This window comes from Tinamus guttatus, unplaced genomic scaffold (assembly GCF_059628265.1).
Source record: "Tinamus guttatus ecotype Peru unplaced genomic scaffold, ASM5962826v1 Tinamus_guttatus_pri_ptg000343l, whole genome shotgun sequence".
Taxonomy (NCBI): domain Eukaryota; kingdom Metazoa; phylum Chordata; class Aves; order Tinamiformes; family Tinamidae; genus Tinamus; species Tinamus guttatus.
Window position 1 is genome coordinate 510,860 of NW_028288877.1, and position 25,481 is coordinate 536,340.

General features: G+C 36.2%; 1 protein-coding gene across 2 annotated transcripts in view; it reads right to left on the minus strand.

The window, feature by feature from the left end:
- Window positions 1-14,429: 14,429 nt before the first annotated feature.
- Window positions 14,430-25,481, minus strand: part of CUNH8orf34 (chromosome unknown C8orf34 homolog) — a 132,939-nt gene continuing 121,887 nt past the window's right edge. For both annotated transcript variants that reach the window (XM_088529744.1, XM_010225665.2), the window contains 2 exons: window positions 25,347-25,440; window positions 14,430-15,355 (listed from right to left, as the gene is read on the minus strand). In XM_088529744.1, the coding sequence (XP_088385870.1) occupies window positions 15,348-15,355; window positions 25,347-25,440 (102 nt within the window). In that variant the 3' untranslated portion in view covers window positions 14,430-15,347. The remainder of the gene's footprint in view (window positions 15,356-25,346; window positions 25,441-25,481) is intronic.

Consider the following 25,481-nt stretch of genomic DNA (forward strand, 5'->3'; position numbering starts at 1 on the left):
TGATGATGGGTGGGACTGTAGTGCATCCAATTGGACTTAATTAGAATATAAGCATGAAAACAAAGGAACATATCCATCATAGATAAATACTAGATCTCTGATAAAAAATAATCTTATTGGACCATGACATATTTTTCTGGACATTCTTGATTAATTGCCAGTTTTATTCACTGCAGTATCATGCTGTGACATGTTACATGTGCCTGGTAGAAATGTTACTAGTAACCAAAGTCTGACATCCTAGAGAGGATCCCAAGATGACCAATTATTCTTCTCTCTGTGTCACCCTTCTGTTTACTCTTCTGTTGTGCAGCAACCCGTCATCCAAATGATCTGCTTTGGAGCTTGGATACATACCTTTCAGTACCCTCACTTAACTAGCATGGCTATTTCTGGAATTATGCTGTGAATCAGATCTGTGTGAAAATAGCACAGTTTTCTTTGCTACGTTTTCCTCAGGTAGAAGAGGAAGGTTAACATAGCAGTACTGCTGTATGGACTGCGTAATCTCAAACTAAAGGGACAGTCAAGAAATGTCACACTTGATCCTTTCAATGGTAGGAGGAATTCTTTCAATCCCCATAGAAAGCTTGTTGGTGAAACCGTATAGGGCCCACATGCCATCTATATCACATGAGTCCTTCCTCTATTTGCCTTTCTTTTCCTTCCTTCCTTTCTTCCTTCCTTCCTTCCTTCCTTCCTTCCTTCCTTCCTTCCTTCCTGCCTGCCTGCCTACCTGCCTGCCTGCCTGCCGCAAAATAATGTAGTACAAAGTCAAGAAATGATTACACAGGTAGTCAAATTATGTTTGTTTTTCAAGCATCTACTATTAATTAGTAAATAACTGTAGATAATAAAAGAGATTAAAAAGCAATGACTAATTAAAGAGTTGATACACTGAATATATTGAGCTCTTTTTATGAATCGCTGTTCATTGTGCACCTCAGCATGAGACAATTACCCATGTCCCCAGACACATGCACATGAAGTTCATACTGAGGTATGGCCTGCTGATAAAGTAATGGTCCACATCTTGTTATTGCCCATTTACTTCAGACAGAGGCATTTAAGTGCAGGAAAGCCACATGAACAGCAGTGGGTTTCAGAAATAGACTAACCAGGCTGTAATTACTGCTCTAATTTCCAGTTCTGTTCCTCCCAAACACCTAGCCACAGTGCCAGAAGTGCCACTTAGACATAGTGGCCCTTGGCCCAGCTCCCACTGGCACCTGAGGAAGGCCTGAGAAGGCACACTTGAGTGGCAGGGCTGTAAAGCAGCACATGTTGAACATGGAATAAGTAAAAGGGTTTGTCTGAGGATCCTCAGGTGGGAGGCAAGATACATCATGGAGATGATGCAGTGAACCTGACTTTATTTTTAACAGTTACCCAGAGAAATTATTTTACTGCTGCTGATGGCTATTTGAAAACCTTCCCTACAAGGTACACGGTGAACTTAGTGCTTTCTTACGCACAAGAGTGTATTAGATGACACCAGGGCAGAATATAACGCTGCTTATAATGCTAACTTGAATGCTCTACAGTTTCAGCCTGAATCATGAGCAGGCATGAGTGATCGAGCCCATTAATTGGCAACCTGAACTCTGATGAGGACTAGTAGAAGGAAAAATCAAAAACTTGCATGAGGAAATACAGCATAAGATTGTCTTATTTGGACAACCCAGTGTTGCCCAAATATGAACCATGTGATGTCATGTGAGGTAGCTACGAGTAGCCAGAGCTGTAGACCACAGGAATGGAAGAAGATGCATACCCAAAAGCATGAGGATGAATATAACTGATAAAACCAATAATCAATATGATCAATATAACCCTTTACAAAGGGAATGTGAGGATCTGTTATGTATTGAAGTACTGATTTTTGATGTGCATCATTTAAAAAATGTGCAACTGCAATACATCAACATTTATATACAAAGGGCCATAAACAGAAACAAAGAATAAATTAAACTAGAGCTTTTACCAAAACATCAACACGCTCAGGACTTCCCAACAGCTACTCTGTGTTATGGAAGGCAACAGTCTTGCTCGAAATCAGACTTCTGAGAAAACTGTCCTACCATCATTTATACTTGTGTTCTGCCAGAGTCAGTTTGAAAATGATGCTACAAAACATGGGGAGAGCTCCTGACTATTTTTGAGTCATAAAAAAATCAAGAAGCGACATGTTTTTGCCTTCAGTGTATTTCTTATACCCTTTCCATCCTAATTGGTCAGTATAGCAGGAATTTTGGCAGCTGTTATTTACCATCACAAAAGCTAGAAAAGTAGAGACCAGATCAATTCATATAATAAAGCCAGCCCTCTGTCAAGTCTTTTGAAGACTTTTGAATCAAGTCTTTTGCCATCTCCACTGGTAATAGCAAACTTCTGGCTGAAGGGGACCCTAGACTTCACACATCAGCTAGTGCAAACGGAGAAAGCTGCTTTTCTTGCTCAATGAAATCTTGCTCAAGATAGTCTTATACTAATATTTATTAAAAATAGATGGCAATCATTAAAAAAAAAAAAAAAGCCTGGAGATTTTCCAGAGACCCTTTTAGCTAATCTTTCAACTCACTAGGTGGTTTTACAGTGAGCTAAGAAGTTATTTAGCTAATTGGCAATGGGGTAAAGTAACTTTTCTTCCTTTCTGTCTCAACAGGATTCAAACAATTTTGGGAAGTTTGTGCAAGTTCAGTGAAATTCACAGTATAATTTGCTGACTTCAGACGTTCCACTTAAAGATTTCCAAAAAAGATCCAGACTTCCTAATTTGCTACAGAGAGACACAAGCATGCTGTTGGTATCATTTTAACTGCCACAGAACAGTTACTAAATTTAAAGGATTATACATCAAATGACAGTTTGTTTACAATACAATAAACAAATATAATGCTTGGTAATAATAGCATTAGTAGCTTCTTCTCCTTTCTGGAAGGTGGTATTATGGCTCACATTCTTGGCATCTAAGAGATGATTCTCCCCTTTGAATTAGTCCCAGATCAGTAACAAAGTCTGACCAAAAAAAACCATGAAAAAGTTTCCTGCTCCTGGAAGATCAAAGCTCCTGAAGTTTTAGTGGTTTCAGTCTACAGCCTATAGTTTTCCAACTTTCTCATCACTTCAGTTTAAGAATTGTATCTCTCTAATCACAAATTCCTTTTTTACTGCATCTAAGACAGTAAAAAGTAACCATACCTGACAGTACAAGATTCCTTTATGTGTTCAGTTTCATTATGGTCATTCTTTTAGTTCTGTATCCAGTAAATAATGGTATTTAGCTTAGAAGAATTTAGTATATGTTTAAAATTTATATAGGCATATTTGGTTTCATTTTCTTATTTACTTGAGCAGAATTCAAGGTTCTCTTTCCAAGAATAAAATATTGTTTGTCTGAAAAAGTACAGCATTATTTAGCGGATCAGGCAAGAATAATGGATTCCCATCATCATTCTGCTACAGAAACATTATATTCTTTATTATTATATTATTGCAATAATCATCATCACTACATTTTATGTTATGCCAACTCAGGGAAATATATCCAAATTAAAAGTTTGACAGTGCTAAAAGTGCTGTAGAGGCTCTACTGGAGCTGACTGATACCAAAGGCAGATCTCCAGATTTCGTTTTACACAGAGATACCAGAAATGCACCTCAAAATCGAAACTCCCAAAATGTAGGCAGAATGCCTTAAAATATGTATCTTCTTCATTAATATGACATGAAACGTGAGTTTTAACATTTTAAATAGTACTCACTGAGAAGTCATATATTTAGGATTTGGAAATGCTGGCAAGTCCTTGACAATTCTTAAGTGCTCCTTGACTAAGAGGTGCACCTTCATTTCATAATAGATTTATTAAAATTATACAATAACAGATAGTAGTAGACAAACCATTGTGGTTTGATGTAGCTGAAATGAATACTCAAGCAACTGGGGGGAGAGGTAAAGTAATCCATTAAATAATAATAATAATAATAATAATAATAATAATAATAATAATAATAATAATAATAATAAAGCATGAGGAAGCCATTTAACAGAACAGGTTAATTTATGGAAATGTTCTGCAAAGATAAGTAGCGGGAGGCCAGGGAGGTGCTCCTCAGATGAGCTACTGTTACATAGTCATAAGTCTATCCCCTCTGTGACATCTGATAGGGATGTTCAGAAAGTTTTGATGGGACCCATCATAAAAATATGTATTCAAAATGAAATGCCATCATTTTGTGTTCAAGATTAATAATTAGCTTGATGTAAAGGGCCTCCAAATAGCTGAATGTTGGAAAAGTGTACTGTGTCACTGAGACCTCGGCAATGTCCAGCCAAACCTTACTAGCATTCTTGAGGATGAAGGCGTTGAACATATGTATTAACTTTCTATCAAGTTAGTCCATTTTCCTCCCCTTGAGTAAAAGAAGCATCACTCATGTCCTTCCCAGAACTTATTTTCCCCCAGTTCTAACATCACAGCACTCTATGCTGACTGCAGATACAGAAAATGTGTTTTGAGCCTTCTTGTTTGTCATCTAATTCCATTTTTCATTATAGAAGCAATTATGAGACCAGAAAATGCCTGACACAAGTCCCAGTAAAGTCAGTGGTAGTTCATAATTGATTGTGAAGGCAGCTTGGCCCAGAGTAGAGTCTGCAATCTCAGAGAATGCATATTGACCACTTTTGTCAACATGTGGTTTTACTGTTTGTTTATTTATTGGATCAGCATTCCTCCCTGCCGCTCCCCTGCCCCGTGTGCCTCCAGTGCAATGTTGCAATTTTGCATCTTAAATCCAAGATGGGACTGAGGTTTATAAAGACCTGGAGCTCATTCAAATGCAAATGCCAGCACACTAGAGTAATATGCAAATCATGAACCACATCATGAACCACTAAAGAACCAGGTCCAGGAAAGAATTTGACTCTAGGTGACTGACAAAAATCAATACTTAGGTTTCAGATACTGATCCTTGTCATCCCACAGCTATGGAAACATTAATTCTGGCACAAGGGAGGGGGCAGTGTCACAGTACTAGCTGGCACTGGGCCAGTATGGAGAGGACAGGCCTTGATGACCCAAGGATGCAACTAACAACTATGGGCAGAGCTCTGCAAGTACAGCAGCAGCACAGAAATGTTGCCGACTAGGGGCAAATATGTTGAGCAGCATGAGTCTGCACAAAGATGGTCTGGGATGTCTAGTGGCAACATCCCTAGAAAAAGCAAAGGAGTTCCCTTCTTAAACCAGTGTATAAAGAAAGTGCATAAAGTTAGGCACCAAACTGACTTCCTTTTATCCATACCTGCATATCCTGCATGTTGGCAGTCACTAATCTCAGTGAAAGAGGTCAATATCCAAGAATGGATATGTAAAAAAATCAAAACAAAACATTCCCCTTTAAATTCTAGATCATGTTTTCATATCTCCATGCTTGTTCCAATATGTAACACACTATTTAGAACTCAAAAAATAAAAAGAAATTACAAGGAGGAAAACATTTATTGTGAAAGATTTGGAATGTTGTCTTTGAAGATCTGAGTGTTATGGATGCCTGATAGGAATATTTTTCCATACACACATCCTCCCCATTTCTAGGATAAATTAAAACTATCTACTAATATAAACTAAATAAGATTGTGGATTATATTATGAAAATTCTTTCTAAGACACTTTTTTTGCCATCATGTCTTTCAAAAACACAGTTTGAAAACAACCTGGTACACTTGATAATTCAATAGTGTCAGAATAATGCAATGAGGTTCAAAAGCCCAGAGCCCAGTTATAAAGAATTTGGAGTGATTCAATTATCAGTGCTTTCTGTTATCAATCAATGTGCCATAGTGGAGCATCCTCTGCCTTAGTGGAATCAGCTGGGAATAAAGTTTGCTGCTTTGGGTGCTGCTGACATAGATCCTGAACAGTGTAGGTGGTGAAAATTGCCATATGGTGAATACTAAATGAAAGTTGCTCTGCAATAAATCAAAAATGGTGCTGGCTGTCATCACTGCAAATGCACAATCCCTTTCCAGTCGGGTCAAAGGCTTCTACTTTTTTTGTTTTTGCATTGGGCTACATCTAAAGAACTCACACAAAAATATATTAAATTCTATAGTGGTAGTTTAAACATTTTATCTACCTACTTATTCTACCTGTTTCCATAGTCTTCTGTTATCCCTAACCATGATCTTGTTCTTTTGAAATATGTCAGGATTCTTGTCACTGAAAGTTATTCTATGTAATAAAGAACTCCATAATCACAGACAGTCAAGGGGAGTATTTTATTAAATCAACAATTTAAACTTTGAGGCAATACAAGCAAGAAAAAAAGTCTTGATTTCCAGATATTTTACTATAGGGACTTTGTATCTTATCAAAATGGATTTGAAAGTGCGTAATAAATTCAGAAGGACAAGTAATACATTCGCAAGTAATTCCCCCATATCTGACATAAATTTTCCTTTCCAGTTTTATTGACAACACAGTTTCTTCCTTCTGTAGGTGTATAGGACCACTGAGCATCTGGATAAATTCTCCCTCACAAAAGAGAAAATCGGTACCTCTTTATACAAATGCATAAGGTAAATGGCAGGTCTGAAAATTCTTCAGGTCAAAAATGCTTTACAATACATACTGTCTGTAAGCCATGTTGTGGGACTGGGTGAAAGATTTTCTGCAGTGCTTCTCACTTAAAAATCTAACAAAAACTCACAAATCAACAGTTTTCAGAAAGCATTTCTAAATGTCTTCTCACACTCCTGTCCTGAGCTATGTAAATGCTTCTCAGAAACATGGACAATATTGAATTTGATGACCTTAGGGATAAGAACAACATCCTTGTGAAGTTAGCCTGTTCTATGGCATTCCTGAGGCAGCCCATACAGTAAGTTTTGAGGAGACGCATCATAAAACGGGTTTTTAGGAACATCCAGCTTGGGATAGTAGCAGGCACCCTTGGTTTCTGCGGGCCTTGCAGAAACACATGGCCAAGCACTTGGGCAATTCTGGATGTTCACTGCTACCTTCGCATAGGGAGAATACCTACCTAGCGCCACTTGTGCAAAAAAGACAGAAATACAAAAATATCCATATGCACACAGCCCACAGAACTACAGAAACACTTGTACAAACTCTCCTATTTCTTCATAGGCCTTCATAGGACTTCTCTATTCCTATGAACACACAAGCTGAGGCCATTCCTGTACTCCAAAAATTGGACCTACATTGGAACAATGGCAGCCCCATGTACAGGAAAGGAAATACCACAGGAAAGGCTTCAAGTAGCTCCATACTGAAGACAGAATAGAGAGAGCAAAAGAAGAAAGGGGCAGAATTAATGAAGGAAGAAAAACAGGTTTACAACCTCATGGAGCTCAGAACAAATTCCTGCTGCACTCTACTCTCTGCCCCTCAGTCTTGTATACTTGGCAATATTGGGCCTGTGAAAAACTATTAGTCCTTTAAAGGTTGCCATAATCCAAAGTGAGGCTCAGTTACATATTCCATGTAGCTTAATGCCAGAATATTCATCCCAGTAACTAAGCTAAATAGAACAAAACAAAGCAAAACAAACAGCACTGTTCTACCCTCAGAAATTTCCTCTATGTGAAAGCATATGATATCCTAGAAAGAAAGCTAATTCAAACTAAAATATAAGTGAAGAGCACTTCTGTTTCATTGCAGAAGAAAAATCAGTCTCACTAAAGATTATCTTAGCCTACATGAGTTAGATTTTATTTAACTGTGGAGAAACCTGAATTTGATGCTTAACTGATCTGTGAAAAAATTTTATCAAGAGTGAAAAAGAATGAAGACTTCAAAACACAACTTTATAGAACTCATGTGACACCGTAAAACCTGAAATTGTGTGGCAAGTGTTTACACACAAAATGGAGAAAAGAGGTTTTTCTATTGACAGGTCTTCAGTACGAAACAAATAATAGCACACCATTCTTACTTGTACTGTGCAAGCAGCCTAATAGTTCAAATATTAAAACAAATGAAGTATCTCAAGCATTCTTATAAACAACCTGTCACAGTTGTATGTATTACATAGTTGTATTTCACCAAGATGTGGAATTAGGAAGAAGGATCTCAGCTTCCCTTTGGAAAGGAATATCCTAGAGTTTAAAGGGTTTTCCTTCCTCGCCAAGGTACTAATGAAACGTGATTCCAAGCCATCTACTCCCTTGTGCTGAAAGAAACCAACAGCTGTGTTCCGATTCAGTACACAGTATTTTAAAAGAGAGGGAGGGGGAGGACCTAAAGATGCCCCTTGCCCCTATACACCTTTAGTAAATAGAGCCAATTTGAGTTTCAAGTCTATCCCACTCCGCACCCTAACTCGCCTCACATCCTGTGGTATTGGGAAATTATCACCAGAAGGGTATAATCAAAAACACTTAAAATCATTTGGATTTAAGTAGTCACCTCAATTTCAGTGAGTATTTCAGTGAGTATTTAGTATAGGAGCATGGAAGGAAGGAGAACAGATATTCTAATATCTAAATGGAAAAAAATCCAGACTTGCAATTAATATCTGCCAAAGTTCTCCTATCCCCCAAAGAAATAGTTCAGAAAGAATGATTAAAACTTTCAGATGACATTTAATAAATGTCCAAGAATAAAACTGGATGACTTCCAAGCTCATAAAACACTGAGACTGAAAGACCTGTAACTTCACCGTATGGTATAAAGTTTACTGCAAATAGCAGCAAGGATAAGGAATCCTAAGAGGATGGAAGTGCTGGGATACCAATGTCTGCTAGGACAAGTTTGCCCACCAAAGAAGCCAGTGCTCCTATTTAGAAGGGTAACACAGAAATCTGGATGGGACTTGTTTTTTTGAATATAGAATTTATTAATATTATAAATAATGGAAGGCCTTTCTAATGGATGTAGCAGAAACTATCATGGAAGAAATGAACACTAAGCACATAGAGTGAATAGTAATATTTCCTCTGTATTAATAAGTACAGGGGAAAAAAAAAATTCAGTCTCTATGAAAATACACCTATGAGAGATATGATACACCTTAAGAGATTATAAGATAACAGACCTAAGCATTAATTTAATAGAGATCGTATTTTTTTAATTTTATTTTTACCTTATTTGATAGATGATACAATTAATTTAATAAATTATATGATAATAGTACTGGACATTTTATAAGTAGACATACCTTAGGACAGAAGAGTATCAGAAGGCATCTAAGTAGTTCAGCTAAAAGAACGATATGATCAGCAGAGGTTGAAGTGAAGCAAAAATCCATGTCACTATTTTACATACTCCACACAGTTTATTCCTTGGTGTTGGTAATCCATTCTTGTATCTTGTATCTTGTATAGACAAGAAACACTTTGAATGACATTTGTCATAAATTTAAGATTTCTGAATCGCTAGTAAAGATAGAAATAATGTTAAGAGTACATTAGAAGTCTTGGCAACTATGTCTTATCTACATGAATATGGTTCCAGTGGAATGGAGCAGAGAAGGATATTGCTTTTTTTTTTTTTTTACATCGAGTTAGGTATGCCCCAGATAAAACATTCTGACCACAGCTATCTGTTTTTTGTTTAAGACTAAAAAGAAAAAACAGCAGATTCCTGAAATTGATTCTCTTGCATTTTTTAAACTTACACAGTACAAAATTTACTTTTCTTAAGTGAGTTAACCTTGTTCTGACATTTCTAAAAGCTGAAAATCAGTATGTTCCAACAGCTGAATATGGTATTATCCTCTGCAAACTTTTAGTATACAGAACACGGGATAGTAGATAATGTCTAAGTTGGCATCATTTGAACCGATTTTAAAAGGAAATAGTGATTATATATCTCTATCTGGAGTTTTGGCTGTGTTTTGACCTGAAGAGTTTAGGTCTGTATTTTAAATAGCTCACTGTCTTTGGCTAGAGCAGATGTCAAATTATGGATGAAGTTGGTGATACAGCCTTTCCCAAAAGGCCCATGTATCACAGTACCCCAGGCAAGCCCATCAGATGTTTTCAACACATAGCCTTAGTATTTTAAATTCTGTAAGAACTGTGTCCAGATAAAAAGTCAATAACAGATAATGCATTCTGGACATGGAAACATAGCATCACCTGAGGGGATAGGAAGTGTAAGTTACCTTGGAATCTCAGCTAAAGGGCCCCACGTTTTATTAAACCTGGAGTTGTGAGTGCGTAGGTGTTGGATTACACACATCAATAGGAAAAGAATGATTTCTGGAGGCACTTATGGAGAGATTTTGAATTATGGCACTTATCAAGCCCCAGGGAGAACTTTGGCAAGTTTTTGAAATGCACTCATGAATTCCTCATGTAGTTCTTGGAGACAGCTACAATGACTGAAGCTTGAACGACCTTTTGCTGTTTCATCACATGTGATCCCCTGTGTAAAAGCCAGGGCTTCTCTAGGCAGCAAAATGTGCACCCTGCAGAGCACAAGTCCTTGCTGTCAGTGGCTTACACATCTCATGGCTTGTAAAAATGCTTCTTCAGTAACCGTGTCCATACTACTTGGGTGAAAATCTGGCCACATTTAAATCAGTGCAAAAATTCAAAAGACTTCATGGGACCAGTATATCATTCTAATGCTTTTGGTTAGGATCTGAATTCAATGTTATGGAAAAAAGATAAAAACAATTAGGACATGAAGAATCTCTTCAAGGGTAGAAGATTTTGTTCCAAAGAAACACTGTTGAGCAAAAACATAAACACATGGATATCCGACCTTTTGGTATGGAGAGGGAAGAATGAAAAAGATTTCCTGACTGTAGATTCTTCATCCCCAGACATACTCCAAACAGATTAAACATACATCCGTCAGAAATGGTTTAGCTGCCTTAGGGTTAGAGACTAGATGATATCTCGAGGTTCCCTCTAGCCCCATATCCTATTACATTTTCTCTGTAGGCAAACACATGCGTGCACTTATGGGAGAGGAGGTCCTTGGTTACAATTAGTACTCACCATTGAAGTAAGTCACAAGAGGAACTATTTACAGCCTCTCTCCCTACATGTCTTTTTAGTGCTATGCTGCAGTTGTTGTGTCTATCTTGCAGCTGAGAACAATTTTCAATCACTACCATGTTCTCAAAATGCAGTCCATGAATCTAGAATGGACATTTATTCCATGTTTCTACTTAACTATTTCAGAATAAGTAGCACTCTCCAGAATTGGAGACAATTAATTATTATGAGAAAAACAATGGAAAGCTCAAAAAATATAAGAAAGATTCCATACAACACATATACATTAATTGGGGAGTGCATGTGACTGTAAAGTTTCTTCTGGAAGAGAGGATGGCATAAATATTTAATATTAACCATTAAAGCTCTGACGTTTTCCATTAACAGAGATAAGTAAGAAGCTTTGTAGATGAAACTCTGGTCTGCAACAAGACCAGATTTATAGGTTTGCATTCTGCTTGTGTAAGTGAAAACACTCCTACTCCCTTGCCTGTTAAACTGAACATAAACTCTAGTACAGTGTTTTCACTTAACAATCCATCTTGATAGGTTTAAAGCTGTCACAGGGAAAATTTCAATTGATAGTTTGCATGACAAAACTTGTTGCATGCTCTCTTCAGCACACAAGGCACATGAAAGAATACCTGACCATGTTATCCATAGGGTGGGGGGTCATTCAACTGAGTCCTATTTTGGATACATTTTAGTTAAAAATGTCATGACAATTTTTATGATTTTTTTAGAATATCATAAAATGAAACAGTAAGCAAAATCAGATTGTGTCAGAATTCTAATTAAAAATATTAGGTCTTCTTTTAATCAGCATTTGGGTATAAATATATTTAAAACTAATTTGACTAACAATTCAGATAATATTAGAGCAATATCCCATAAAATTACCCAAGGCTATCAAACCTGTGTTTTATTTAAAACTTACTGGATTAATCTCAAGCTTCAGCACTTTCCCTAAAACTACAAACATAGACATCTACAAAATTAGGTATTAGGTTGGACAATGGCTAGCTACTGCCTAAACCCAATAGGGCCAAGAGAGAGGGGGCACCAAACTTTTGCAAGCACAGGAAGAGCTACTTTTCTCCAAACAGGCATTCTTAGATAGCCCTGTTTGGTGGGATCCTGCCTGGAATAGCTGTAAAAAACTACTGGAGACATGGTGTTGCAGATTTATGGTTAGTGTACTTGCTGTGGCAAACTTCAGGTTGCTGTAACCAGTTCCAGGGGAGCTTTTCTGTATTTATTAAGAGTTCATTGGATTAAATATATAGCATGTCCACATATAGTCATGGTAATGAAACAGTACAGTATCACCTAAACATGTGAGTTTGCTTTAAATGAGTTCACACACTTCTATCAGTTTAGCTGTTGCACTACAGAATTTCCCGCTTTTAGCTGTTACCTTTGTAACTGAAACGTAGACATACCTGACAAAATGCTCCAGGGAGCAGGAAACAAGTCTCCCTTTCTCTTTTGTAATTACTGACTCAGGAAAACAAGACTGAGAATAAAGCCAGATTGTTATGAAGCATATTCCCACAAGGCCTGCAGCCTCTATTTAATAGTATATGTGCACAGAGCAGCTGCGTGTTTGTGTTTTTAAATATTGCATAAAGGTTTTCAAGATAAGGATTTGCTCAGAGAAATCTTAGAATGGATAATATTTCAAAAGAAATTGTTTCATTTTAATAACCTCTGCAAATAAAATCTCCAATTCAACTTCTGCCTAGAGCTATAGACACCATGGTAACTAGAAGTCATTCTATCAAATCTGCCAGATAATGAAATTACTTGATTCAGGACCGTACTGAAGGAAAACCATTAATATTATTAAGCTATTGAAATTAATAGAGATACATTAGGACTGCTTTTATGATTATTCAGGTGATACATCAACAATGTGAAACTTAAATGGGAAGCAGCAGAAACACATACAGTAATAAAAACCACTTAATCATAAATTGCTATTTGAAAGACAGCTGTTTATTAGGCAAGCTACATCCATTTTCATATACTGACACTAAAATGCTTGTATCTTGTATACTATGTCCCTACATTACTACATTAGAAAATGCTCTAAATGAGATGTAAACATACAGCTAGAAAATTGTATCTGTTTATCATGGCTCTTCTATTTCCAATCAAAAATAAGAAGTAAATACCATTAGCAATGACCCATAAAGTATCTCTCTAAGAAGTGCTAAACCACTCTGTTCCACACAGCCAGAAGAAAGTGCTTTGCTACACAGCTTACACTGAACTTTTTATGATGGCTTTGAAGTGCTGCCTAGTTCAGAGTCAAAACAAAACAAAAATCCCACCTTGACACTCTCACCAAACTGAGTAGCAAGAATGTGCACAACTGACTCTCAATTCAAATGGGCTACACAGAGGCAGAGTTGATTCCATTAGCAACTAGCAAATAGATACCACCTCTTGAAGCCACAGAGGTCGGAAAAAAAAAAAAAAAAAAAAGGAAAACTCCCCACAGCTTTCACAGGTGAAAACAAGTTTATCAGCTAGGCCTTCCAGTGGCCTGCCAAGCTGCTGTTGTTCCTCCCCGACCCCCCTGAACCCAGCTGATAAGACATACCCCTGACCAAACCACTCTGCACCTAGCCAAAAGTGTCCTTCAAGTTCTGCGACGTGTAAGAGATTCTAAAACCAACATGCTGCTGAATTCTAATTTCTTTATCAATGTGTTTTGGGCAATCTTAGTTCCATGGAAGGCATTGAGATCTTTCCCAGGATTAAATGTAGTCACAATTTCACCTGGAATCTTTACAGCAGGTGATAATGGCATGAAACAGAAAGAATGGAGCCTCGTAAGATGTTCAGTGAAATGAGTGGAAGACAAAAAAAAAATAGGCAGATCAACCATATATTTTTCAGCTGTGTCAAGGTGAAATATGAAATGCAGGCCACTAAGAAAAAGTAAAACCCATAAAAAGAGGATATTATTTTCACGGGAACATTTTACTAAGCATAATTGACTGGATGCAACACATCAATGTTGCCCATGGGCAATATATTGCCCCATATTCAAATGAGTCTTCAAGCATATTTCAAATATATGTAATATATTTTCTTCACTGATGATATATTGAGTAAAGCCCCTTCCTACAGTGAACATCAAGGAGCCAGGGGCCTCCAGTATGCTAAGCAGTTGACATAAAGGAAGACTATGCTGCGACAATACGTATAGCAACTACCTGTTCTTCAGTTCTTCCTTGATCAGCTTCCATGAGCAAGGCGGACCATACACTTTTTAAAATACTTTTGAACTGTGCTAGTACTGTATATTTCTGAGAGGGGAAAAAAAGTTCACACTGTGGAACACTCAGAGAATTCATTTTTATTTCTTAAACAAACAGGTGGTTAGTTATACTCTTTTTTTCATAGTCGCGAGCAATTTTTTTATATCATTGTGTCTAAGATACAGAAACGCAGCATACATAACTGAAGATCAAAGAAACAGGAAACACACTCGACAGAATTAACAGATAAATGAAATCAGTAAATGCAACTGCCACATTCCTTCAGTTGGTATCTGTGCATAAGCATCTTTTAAAACTCCAAGCACACAGCATACACCAGTTAGCTTATTGCAAGCAGCAGCTTTGTTTCAATAATCCATATGGGTAAATAACGTTTTATCATATATATGAAACTCCTTTAGGTGCTTTATTTTTGCATGCAGGCTTCGTTCCATATTGATACGATCCCTTTTTAACAGAGTCTTTATTTGTTTTAAAGATCAAAGTAGGTGAAGGCAATACAAAGCTGTGTGACACAGGCAACACCTGTTTTGGCTACCCGCACACATACTCCTTCACTCTCCCCCTTCCTGACCTCTCGCTGCAGGTGACTATGAGTGAACAGCTAGTTCTCTGTGAGACCTGAATGGGACATACATATTGGCAGATGTGGGCGAATACTTTAATGTTTATTAATCTAAAAAAGAGTAAAGATTACAAAAATATAAGGAGTAGAAAAACCTTAGACAAGTTAAAATACATAAAATCTCTAGGCAAAGTTTATTTTGACCAGGCAGTTTAGTTTATCAAATGTCAATCCAAAGTAACAGGGGTATATACTAAATGAAAACATTACAGTAACTTTATACTAAAAGGCAACAGTTACCCTTCTTTCCTAAGGCCACTGTACCACAGTAAATACTCTGCTTCAATGCATTACAGCATCCACATATTAGAGTAATTCCACTTACATATCACTGATACTAGAATAATAACTTGATTTTAAATGATTATGTATAACCTAAAGTAAATTTTCAGGTGTAGTTTTGATCATCATTATTTTGTTTTAATTAAATTGTTCTTCAATAATCCCACTGATTTCACAAACCTGTGAAATCAAAAAGAAAAACACAGAAATTAGAGCTGAAATTTAAGGTGTATAAAGACTGGATATAGGGGAAGATTAATCCTTTGCTGCATATGTCTTCTTAAAAAAGTTTTACATAATACTGAACTCACAGTAAAATAAGCAAATTGGATCAATATTTTGATGAATCTGGATTCTTTTCTACTAGGAAAGAGTTCAGAAACCAATCACAGCTTCTTTATCCTTTTCTTTTCCCAATTATTTAGTGTTTTGAAGGTTCTTTTTTGCCATTTCTTCTTAAAATTAGTAATAGATTGAAAAAAATAAGCAGTGTTGTTAAAAGCATTAAACATATTAAATAACTGTGATTAACCAGATTAACTGAGAAAGCAATGTTTTCATTTCTGATTATATGTCCACATATTGAAAGAATTCAGGTTGAAAACCTTTCCCAAAGCAAAATGGAAATTTAGCTTTTACAAACATTTACATATCCATACTGAAGTAGATGTTTTGCAAATGTTTCTGACTGTAGCACACACACACACACAAAAAAGACACAAAAAGTTATAGAAAATAAAGTAATGCTGCAGTTGGTCCTTGTACATGGATCCAGTTAGAGAATCTGGGTTATAAACAACCCAACCAAATTTAATTACACGGTCAAGGTCCATTAGTTAGCTCAGAAGCCTTCATCTTGCCCTTTTTAAACACTGAAGGAAGCAAGCAAAGACACTTCACATTTATTCACTCCTTTTGCATACACAAATATGTAACTTCATATTTGGGAGATCAAAGACACTTGTCAGGAACAAACTACTCTAATTATCTCCTTGTAATCAATTAAACACAATTGGAACAAGATCTTTAGTTTCACTTTGCCAGGTGGTAAGCCTCAGTTTTGTATCTGATACTGCATTCTATTGATATATAACAGAGTAAGGTACCTACCTTGAAAAGCTGTCATCAAAAAAAGGCATAAAGCCTGGGAAATTCTAGCAACATTTCTTATCCTTTACTAACCTTGTTTGTATTTTTAGTCATTTATGTTTTATGTTTAACAACTCTTTTCTCTTGAGGTACTTCATTTAGCAGAGATTCAAGCATTGTCACAATTTGATTTTTAAGTAACAAATTTCTCTTAAGGGGGGGAAAAAAAGAAAGCAAAAATATGTAAGTCTGATTCATTTGCAAATTCTTCTCATGACTGCGCCCCACAAAACCCCGGGGACTGTGGTCTTCTCAGCTGCAGAAGAAAATGGGATCCCAGCCAGAAAATACATTCCATGCATCCCATTACCTTTAGAGAATTCATGACTTCTCATCAGTAGAAATGACATTAACAGGATCAAATCAACTTTGAGATGACATGAGATAGAAAAGGGTCTGGCTAAAATGCAAGAGAGAAAAGAGACACCCTGCAGGGGAGAAGGGAGTCATTGCAACTATCCCAGTCCCTCCGCTTGGCCTAGATTCCCTTACTTTTTGATAGCTGAAGTTAGATGAGGCTGACAGTCTTATTTTTCCAATAGAAAAGAGAATGACAATAACACAAACAGGAAGCCACCACTGGTAAGAAAAATGGTTGAAAAACTACAGTAATTGTAAAGCACTTAAGATCAAAGCAAAAAGAATTGGGGCCTACCATTATGAGATATAACTTTAACTGGTAATTTTTCATAGTTTTGCTGTGAATTATCACATTTTGTCATCTTATTCCACAACTAAGGAAAATGAGAAACAAAGAAATTAAGTGTTCCCAAGAATCTTCTGTAACACTCATACTGATACTATGTATTGCCAAGTAAGATCTGACCAAAATGAACGAAAGTCCAAGTTCAAGGATCAAGCCTCCTCTCTTCCTTTCATATTCGTTGACATATTCATCACTTACTGACAGGGTTAATAACAGTCACAACTATTACGAATCCACTAAAAACATAACCTCTTTCATTACAAACTTTTTCCTACTTGAAGAAAAAATCCTTCCTTTTCATTATAAAGAGCAATCTCTATAGTTTTGGCTTAGAATAAATCTCAGCTTTGTAAAATACATTTACAGCAAAAGCATAGTAAGGAGTGTTAAACTCTTCAGAGCATAAAGAATTATAGGCCACTGAGAGAAAACAGATTTCTTTCATAGATCCTTCACCTTCTGGTCATTTTTGTACCCTGGGACTACAGTCAAGCATTCTACATTTTTTTCTTTTTTTTTTTTTTTTTTTTTCTGATTTCTGTAGAAATCTGACTCCTCTGGTGAATCAATCAGTCAGTTGTGAAGCCAAGAACCTTTCAAGGACTTATTTAATGCAAAGCAATGTGCTCACTGCTTGCCGCTCCCAGGGTCTAGCACTTCAAGGGGTCATATGCACACATGCAAAGCAAGTGAAAAGTAGGTGTAGGACATGAACAATTTGCTTTGGTTGGATTTCAGAGACTTCATGCTCCCTCTTCACTGCTGTAAATGAGTAAGGCACTGGTGAAAGCAGATTGGGTTTAATGGTTCAATGTCTCTTGAAAGAGGCTGTTACAATTAAGACTGTGACAATTAAATAGCATAAAAAATATAAATTGGTTTGCAGCAACATCCTCTTTTTCTATGGGGAAGGCATTCAGCCAGTGTAGCAAAGAAAGGAATCAAGAAAGGGAGAAAAGAATTGAGCTCAGCAATGTAGTCTTTTTAGTGCTTTGTGTGCTTGGCAGTACGGAGGACACATGAAATAGCCAGTTCATTCCAACTGGGAAGTCTGTACAATAGCTCCTAAGCAGAAGAGCCCAATGATTTGCACCTCTAGGCCAAATGCAATCCCATAGCATGACTGAACACCTCACCTGTTCCATAGAGTAATAGTTGGGTCTTTCTAATGTTGCTAAGTGACTTTTCAGCCAGATCAGTTCTCTGCTTTGCTTCAGTGCATGCCTTCATAAAGAGCAGCATTTAAGTTACTTTTACTCATTAAAGCAGGTGTTTTAGAAAACAAAATCTACACAGTGGATCAATCTGATAAAATTATGATAAGATCAAGTAATTTAATTTATTTTATCAACATGCAGTAAAATAGGCTGCCCTACCATTAAAAATTTACTTTTCTTTGTTATAATGGCTAGCCTTATTAACTGGCTGTCAGCGATTACTTAATGAAACCTTTGTTTATTTTATTCTCTTAAGTTCTTTAATTATTATCAACAGAGAGGTTTAATTTCATGGAAGATAATTTTGAAGATTTTTTCGATTTTGATCTTTCAGACTAATCTTTTGACAGCATAATAGCTGTTTCAAAACATAGACCAAATTAGATTGCTATACCAATATATAGCATGCTATATCAACATATAGCCAGTAGAGTATTTTCTGTGATATATGAAGATCATAATTCAGGTCTATATTCTTATTTGGGATTAAAATATTAATATGGTACAGTAAAGTTTCTGGACAATAAGTATAGATAATAATCTGTTGAATTTACCTGTATAGCTACCCAGAGTGGTTCTTGTGCTCAGAAATCTACAGAATTGCACAACTATCCAGAACACACTAAAGTCTTAATATTTTATTAATAATTTTGTTATTAATCCAGATTCCCATATCTTGTATTTTCCAGGTATACTTTATTTTAGACTACTGAAAACACTTATTGGTTTATCCAGAAGCACCCTGCCATCTACAAGAAATCATTTTTATTAATATTTGATACTCCAAGGAATAAATTATGATAATAAAAACAAATGGAGGGAGTTCTGTAGTCTAAAATCTCTATTATAAACCCCAGCATAAGTATATATATGTACCTTAAGTTATGTGCCCTTTCAAGGGTTTCTCCGACAACAGGCGTTTTTCTGTTCTAAAGAGTCAACTCATTCCATTTGTGACTCCGTGTAAGGTCCACCTACTGTTGACAGGCTAAGCATCACCTTGAATGTGAAACTAAGGCAGCACAAATGCAGACTCACATGATTACATCATGCTCTTTTTGCAATGCCGAGTCTTTCAATGCTACTGAAAGCAACTGGAAAGCGAACATCTAGACAGTCCTTTATGTGCATAGTAAGGATATTCATAGACACTAAGACAAAAAAAATTCTAATATGATAATCTAATCTGACCTGTGTATACAGCACACAGGATTTTCCCCTGGATTTAAACTGTCATTTAGAAAGACACATCACCTCACTTTAGTAACTGCAAATTTATTGACATCCTTAGCAACAATACTTAAGGCTCCTAGTTTCTAAGAAATAAAATTTAATCATGTTTTCATGAACTGCCTCTTTTCCATTTGTGTATCTGCACACAAATATCTAGTAAACTCCAAGCTTCCTAAATCAACATCTTTGGCTGAGAAGACAGCTAGCAGGGTTTCCCAAGCCCTGATTTATTTTTAGCCATTCCCTGAAATTTCTCTAGGAACTCCAATCCTTCTTAAGGGTTGGGTACAAAAACTGCATTTTTCTTGACACTATGTGGAAGAATTACTTTGCCTTCATTTTAGGAATTCAAGGAATGCTTTACCCTTTACTGTGACAGCATTATGTTGAGAGCTCATGCTGAGATGATGTTGCAATGAGCCTAAATCCATTAGGTCATTACTTTCCAGGAGAAAACCTCATTATTTTACAGAAGAGACAGATGCTAGATATATTTCATTTGGTTCAAATATATCTCATCTGGTTACAGTAAAATGTATTTTACTGGAATGTGGCCATTTTACCAGAGGATCTGTATCACTTAATAACTTCAGCTTGTCCTTCCCAACAATTATCCCAAACTGTAAGGCCCTAATGAGTCCCATTCATCTACATCTTCCCATTAGAAACTCTGTTTTTGATTCATCACTGAGTTTTTAATCTACTTAATGTGTGCCCTGATAAGTTCCTCTGACAATTTAAAAATTAAAATGTCATTTATTATTACATTAGATGTCTTTGGGAATCCAAGATAACTGGAATAATGCAAGTTGAAGGAAAAAAATTCTTAGTTTGGAGAAAAAATGACCTCCAGCCAAGAATATGCCTACAGAAGCACCCCTTAGAGGTATACAATCCTGAATGGTATCCCATTTCCTAAGTGGAAATGGAGCTGGCTTAAGTTGATATATCTAGTTAGGACGCTGATATGGAGAATCAGAAAGAAGGAAAAAAAAAAAAAGACAGCTCTTTAAACTTGTGGTGAAGCTGTAGTCTCTAGACAACATGTATTTTTTAACACATGTGCCCACAGCAGTAATTGGGAAAGTGACTCACAGCCCAAAGCAGACCAAAGCCTAATAGCACTTCCTAGAAAGGTTATGTGGGATGAGGAGATGTTCCTGGCTGACTTTTTACTCCAGTTCATGTTGCAACCCTTCAGAAATTTGGTGAAAGGAAGGCATCAGTAAGTTTCTCATAATTTTGGGGAATCTCAAATTAAAGCTTCCAAGAAGTTCAATCTAGATGAACTTGTCCCACTTTTGGGACAAGGAAAGCATATTTTTGGTGAATTTACTATTCATCATGAAAAATCTATGACTATAAATATTAAGTTCTTACTAACAAGACCTATAATTGAGTAATGATCTTTGTGCAGTGTCTTACAACTAGCTTGTTCCCTAGAGATAGAAAATCTGGTCTTGTCCTAAATTCATACCTCCTGAAAGAGATTTTTCCAGTGCTGGCATATTCCATCAGAGCACAGAGAACAATACAAGTAGCCGAATTTAATTAGTAGAAATGGAATGTGCTTGTGCCACTGTTATAAATATTGCAATCAACTGTTGCTGCTCCAATCCTGATTCTGTCACTCATACTAAAGAGAACTAGCTCCAGTGAAAGGAAATTTTCTCTAACAAGAAAATTTTCTCAACAAAGAGGCATTCCAGCACTACCCTCTTCTTTATTAGCAGATTATTTAAACATTTATCTGCATAATTAATCAAGAAAGATAACTGTTTAGCCATACGAGTTTGCTCCGTATAAGGAATTGTACCAATTGATAAATACTGAAAGTTTGGAATTATCTTGGAACACAACCTGAATTTCTTTAGTCTGCAGAAAAAAATGTCTTTGATTTCTTCAGTCTTTTTGTTAGGTAGACATCTGGGTAGAATGGGAAAATTAAGGTTTTATTCAGTACCTGCTGAACTCATTGGCTGAGTGTTTCAAGATCAGTACTTGAATGGATGGAGTGGAAATCCTACTTTTTCCCCAGCAATTAGTTTTGATTTGTCAAAAGTAGACCTTCCACTGCAAACTCTTACAAAAGAATGGCAGAATGACAAAATATTTAATTTACTTGCTATAGATCAGTAGGTAGAAATATTCTCCATTAGCCCAGCTAGAAATAAGTATCTGTTGCTGCTGCTGGAAAGTTGAAGTTTGAGTGAAATGATAGAAGCCACAGCATTTTGTATGCCAATATTTACGGAAACTGAACTGCATTAACCAAATATGGGCAAAACAATATATCCATATCTATGTGACTACATTAATATGGATTAAACAAGCAGAAAGTTCCCTAAGATTCCAAGTCATTCACTTTTCACACACATCTGACAAATTGATAGATTTCAGGTAGGAATACTCTACATCCAGAAATTTGCTTTGTAGATTTAGGCAGCTGAGATTTCAGCAGAATCTGTCCTTTGGACAGTTTGTCAAATAAGTTCCTTCCAGGGCTACATCGGTCAAATTACCCCAGAAAATTATCTTTTCAGTGTGCTAGTAAGTCAGTGATACATTAGAAAATGTAAGCAATATTTACAAGACCTGTTTTCAGGGAGAAATTAAGGTAGAATTGATCTAAATTTCTTCTCATAAAAGCTGACTAACTAATGTTCTGGTGATTGGAGATGCAGCTCTTGTTTCCTTGTGTCAGTACTCCATAAAGAAGAAAACTGCTTTTGCCAGCTCTATGTACACTCACCAAATAAAATGCATTGTGGAAGTGGTGCGTATTCTCTCCAGATCTTTCTTTCTGTGAAAAGAGCGATCTTCAGGCATCCTCTGAAAACTCTCTGGGGAGAATCAGCACACAAGCAAAATACTAAAGGTAATAACGGAGAACTGTCTTCCAAATGACAGCTGAGGAGAAAACACACGAGGCCTGTCTACTGTTCATACTGCTTTGTTAGTGACACTGAAACCACAGAACCAGAGAGTAAGTTTTGGGTGAGAACAAGCACACGGCCTGGACTATTTCCACTCCTCTGTGCTCAACATGTACAGAATATCAAGAGGCAGATTCCTAACAAGCAGAAGAGATTTAGTTATTGTATGCAATTAAAAAAACTACTGTTGGTTCTCATTTTTAATCACAAAATTTACACTATAAGAGCAAATAATTTTCTCTCTATTTCTCCCTCTCAGTCACAAACTCAATTAAGCATATAAAGAGAGAGAGGTTTGCTGAAAAAATCAGGAGTGTTTCTTGCAATATTTTTCTTCCCTTTTTTAACATGACTAATCTCCTTTTCTCTGTATTAATTCACATCATTTCTATGAATTCCCACTTGATTTCAATTTTTGTCATGATGCCTTAAAAATAATTGAATTCCAGTAATCTCTGAATGTTTATGGTAAGGATAAATTCTGAAAATGCAGTCAGAGGATCTAAAGGACTTAGAAAGTAAAGTCAACTTTTTTGATTGAAATGCGAATCCTGACAACATTTCCAAGAAAGGAGAATCTTGACAATATTTCCATAAAGCAATATGCACACCAGATCTTTTTTGCAAATGATATTTGTTGGGATTTTGAGATGCTTAAGTAACCCAAACCTGTGAAGATACCATTCCCTTTGAAAACAGCTGCTTTAAACTCTTACACCTGATTACATTTGAAGCTATTATCTCCCCAAACAAGCTTCTTCTTAATTTTCTTGTAGGATGCTAACTAAACATAAGGTATTCGTTTAAAACAACTCAGGGTGACTCATACAGAATCTCTTTTTTGTCCTGTTAGTTTTCCCGCTACCTAAAACTAGTTTTACACCTGGCTGCTATTAACTCAAAGAATGTTGTAAATAATGTCCATGTATAATTTATTAAAAGCTGAGTCAAAGAACAGGTGTTGCTATTGTAAAGATTAATTCTGCAGATCTTCGCTCAGACTCATAAATTATGAACTCCTGGGCCCTCCTCAACACTAAATCACATACACATCATCCACACAGATTTACTAACTTTAGGGTAAAAAAGGAAGTATAATTTTGCTGGATGCTCACCCTACAAGCCCTGGCATCAGCAAGTAATTCAAACCCCTCAGTGACTCTCCACTTACTTAGAAACATTTCAGCACCCAGGAATTGGCACCTTCTCTTTGTCAGCAGCAGTAGTTCTGAACCTCACGCTTGCATATGACATCTGCATTTCCCCTCAGATAACCACAATAAACACATTCTTGTTATTTATTTACCATTATTAGATTTCAGATACAGTATGCATTGCTTTGATGAAACATTCTTGTTTTATTATCTTGGTTATATTAGTAGAAAGATTCACCTGCTATAAATGGTGCTGCAGATATCTATGCAGAGTTACCAATCACGCAGAGTCTCAAAATCAAGATGTGAGCACGTTACCAATGTAAACCCTGCTTAATAAAGAAACTCTAGTTTATAATCACCTTCTGCGTTCTCTGTGTGCCACATCCAGGCAAAACAATTATTATTAAATACATATCAATAATGAAGTTGTGCAATAGATAGGCACACTCTTAACTATATATCTAACCTCTTTAATGCTCTGGAGGGAAGACTGTTGCTTTTTTCTCTATTCTTCCAATCTATCACACTGGGTAGTGGCAATTATCTATCAGAATTAATATAAATCAGCAGTGAAAATACAGAGGCAAATTCATGTCCATAGGAGGGGCAGGTACCAAGCTTTCCCTTTGGCAACACCTATGGTGAGCTTCAGCCCTAAGATAAGTGAAAAGTTCAGGTTCAGGCCAAAGGGGATTTACCAGTTTTCTACTAAACATAGTTGGAACTTCACGTTAACACTGAAGAAGTACTAGGTATATTTTTGAGAATGTAAGTATGTAAATGTCATAAAACCTCATAATCAAATCAGGGGTTACTTATGAATTTGTGAAATTGTTATGCAAATAGAAAATTCTTTGATTTTTGAATGGCATAACTAAAAAATATATTCAGGCATGATTACCCAATTCTTCCATTGCATGAAGAAACTGGCTTTTTCTTCTTTTAACTATGCATGTTTAAAGCATTTTTAGTTGTAGCTATTAAGTTTTCTAAATGGCTGAAAAAACAGCTCATTCTTAAGTATATCACCTAAAATATGTTAAGAAATAGTACATATATTCACCCTTGAAGATCACAAAACTACCACAAATTAAAAAGAAATTGCAAGTACTTTAATTTTTCAACAAAACTATTTCTAGGCACTGTGTAACCAGGTACAACTTGTTAAAGCTTGAATGTATTGCAATTTGCAGTGGGTTTCTTGTTCTTACCTGTTCTCTCATTTAGGTTATGACCCTGCTGACCTTTACTTGCATGATTAGACAACCTTCAAAGAGTTCAGGATATTAGGGACTACTTGTGTGGTTAAGAATCATTTTTTCTTACAGAGGAATTTAAAATAATTCAGGCAAAACAGAGATAATGGAGTCACAATCTTGAGACGAAAGGATGAGCTTCCAGAGCTACTGTATTTTTCCTTTTCCTTTTTTTTTTTTTTTAATCCTGTCAATTCAGATTTACTACACAGAATATCTATTTCTATTTCATGTTCTCTCTCTCTCTTTTTTTTTTTTTTTTCCTGGAACAGCTACTTTAAAGCATCAGCACAAATTCTTTCACTTAGTTAAGTAAACTGTAGTTTAGGATCATCTTGTCAATGTTCAATGACTGCAGAAATGTTTATGTAAATCATTCCTGTTAAGTTCAATACTTCAGCCTGTATATGAACAAGTATACTTCATCTGAACAGGCATGACTTCTCTGTAGGGTGAAAAAAGAATCCAATGTTTGTGTTGTTTTGACATATTATCAGCTCCTAACAAGTATACTTACATTTGTCTTGGTCAGCTTCTACTCCTTCACTTTCTGTGTCACTCGGCAATATCCAAGGTTGATGAGCAAGCTGAAGCTGTTGTAAGAATTCATCCTGCCATAAACAGATCTATTTTAGATAAAGTGACACAGAAT